Raw genomic sequence first — 244 nt, 5'->3', positions numbered from 1 at the left:
CGCAGACGAGGACGGGCGCGGGTGTCGCTTCGTCCGGGACAGGTACGACGAGGCGCGGGCGAGCGGGGACTACGAAGCCTACCGCGACGACTACCGCTGGAGACCCGAGTGTTCGCCCGACGGGACCTACGAACCCAAGCAGTGCAAGGGACCCGCCAGCGAGGCCAGGTACGGCGATCGCGGGCTCCGGGCGCTGTGCCCTTCCGCTCGGGGCGTAGGTTGGGATTTGTTTGTGGTCCGGCGT

General features: G+C 69.7%; 1 protein-coding gene across 3 annotated transcripts in view; it reads left to right on the top strand.

Moving 5' to 3' along the window:
* The window catches only part of LOC119584994, a 13700-nt gene that overhangs the window by 7448 nt on the left and 6008 nt on the right, over nt 1-244 (top strand). For all 3 annotated transcript variants that reach the window (XM_037933603.1, XM_037933604.1, XM_037933605.1), the window contains exon 5: nt 6-168. In XM_037933603.1, coding sequence (XP_037789531.1) covers nt 6-168 — 163 coding nt within the window. The remainder of the gene's footprint in view (nt 1-5; nt 169-244) is intronic.

Source organism: Penaeus monodon, chromosome 19 (assembly GCF_015228065.2).
Source record: "Penaeus monodon isolate SGIC_2016 chromosome 19, NSTDA_Pmon_1, whole genome shotgun sequence".
Taxonomy (NCBI): Eukaryota; Metazoa; Arthropoda; class Malacostraca; order Decapoda; family Penaeidae; genus Penaeus; species Penaeus monodon.
The sequence above is the reverse complement of the archived record's forward strand: the minus strand, read 5'-3'. Positions and strand labels throughout refer to the sequence as shown.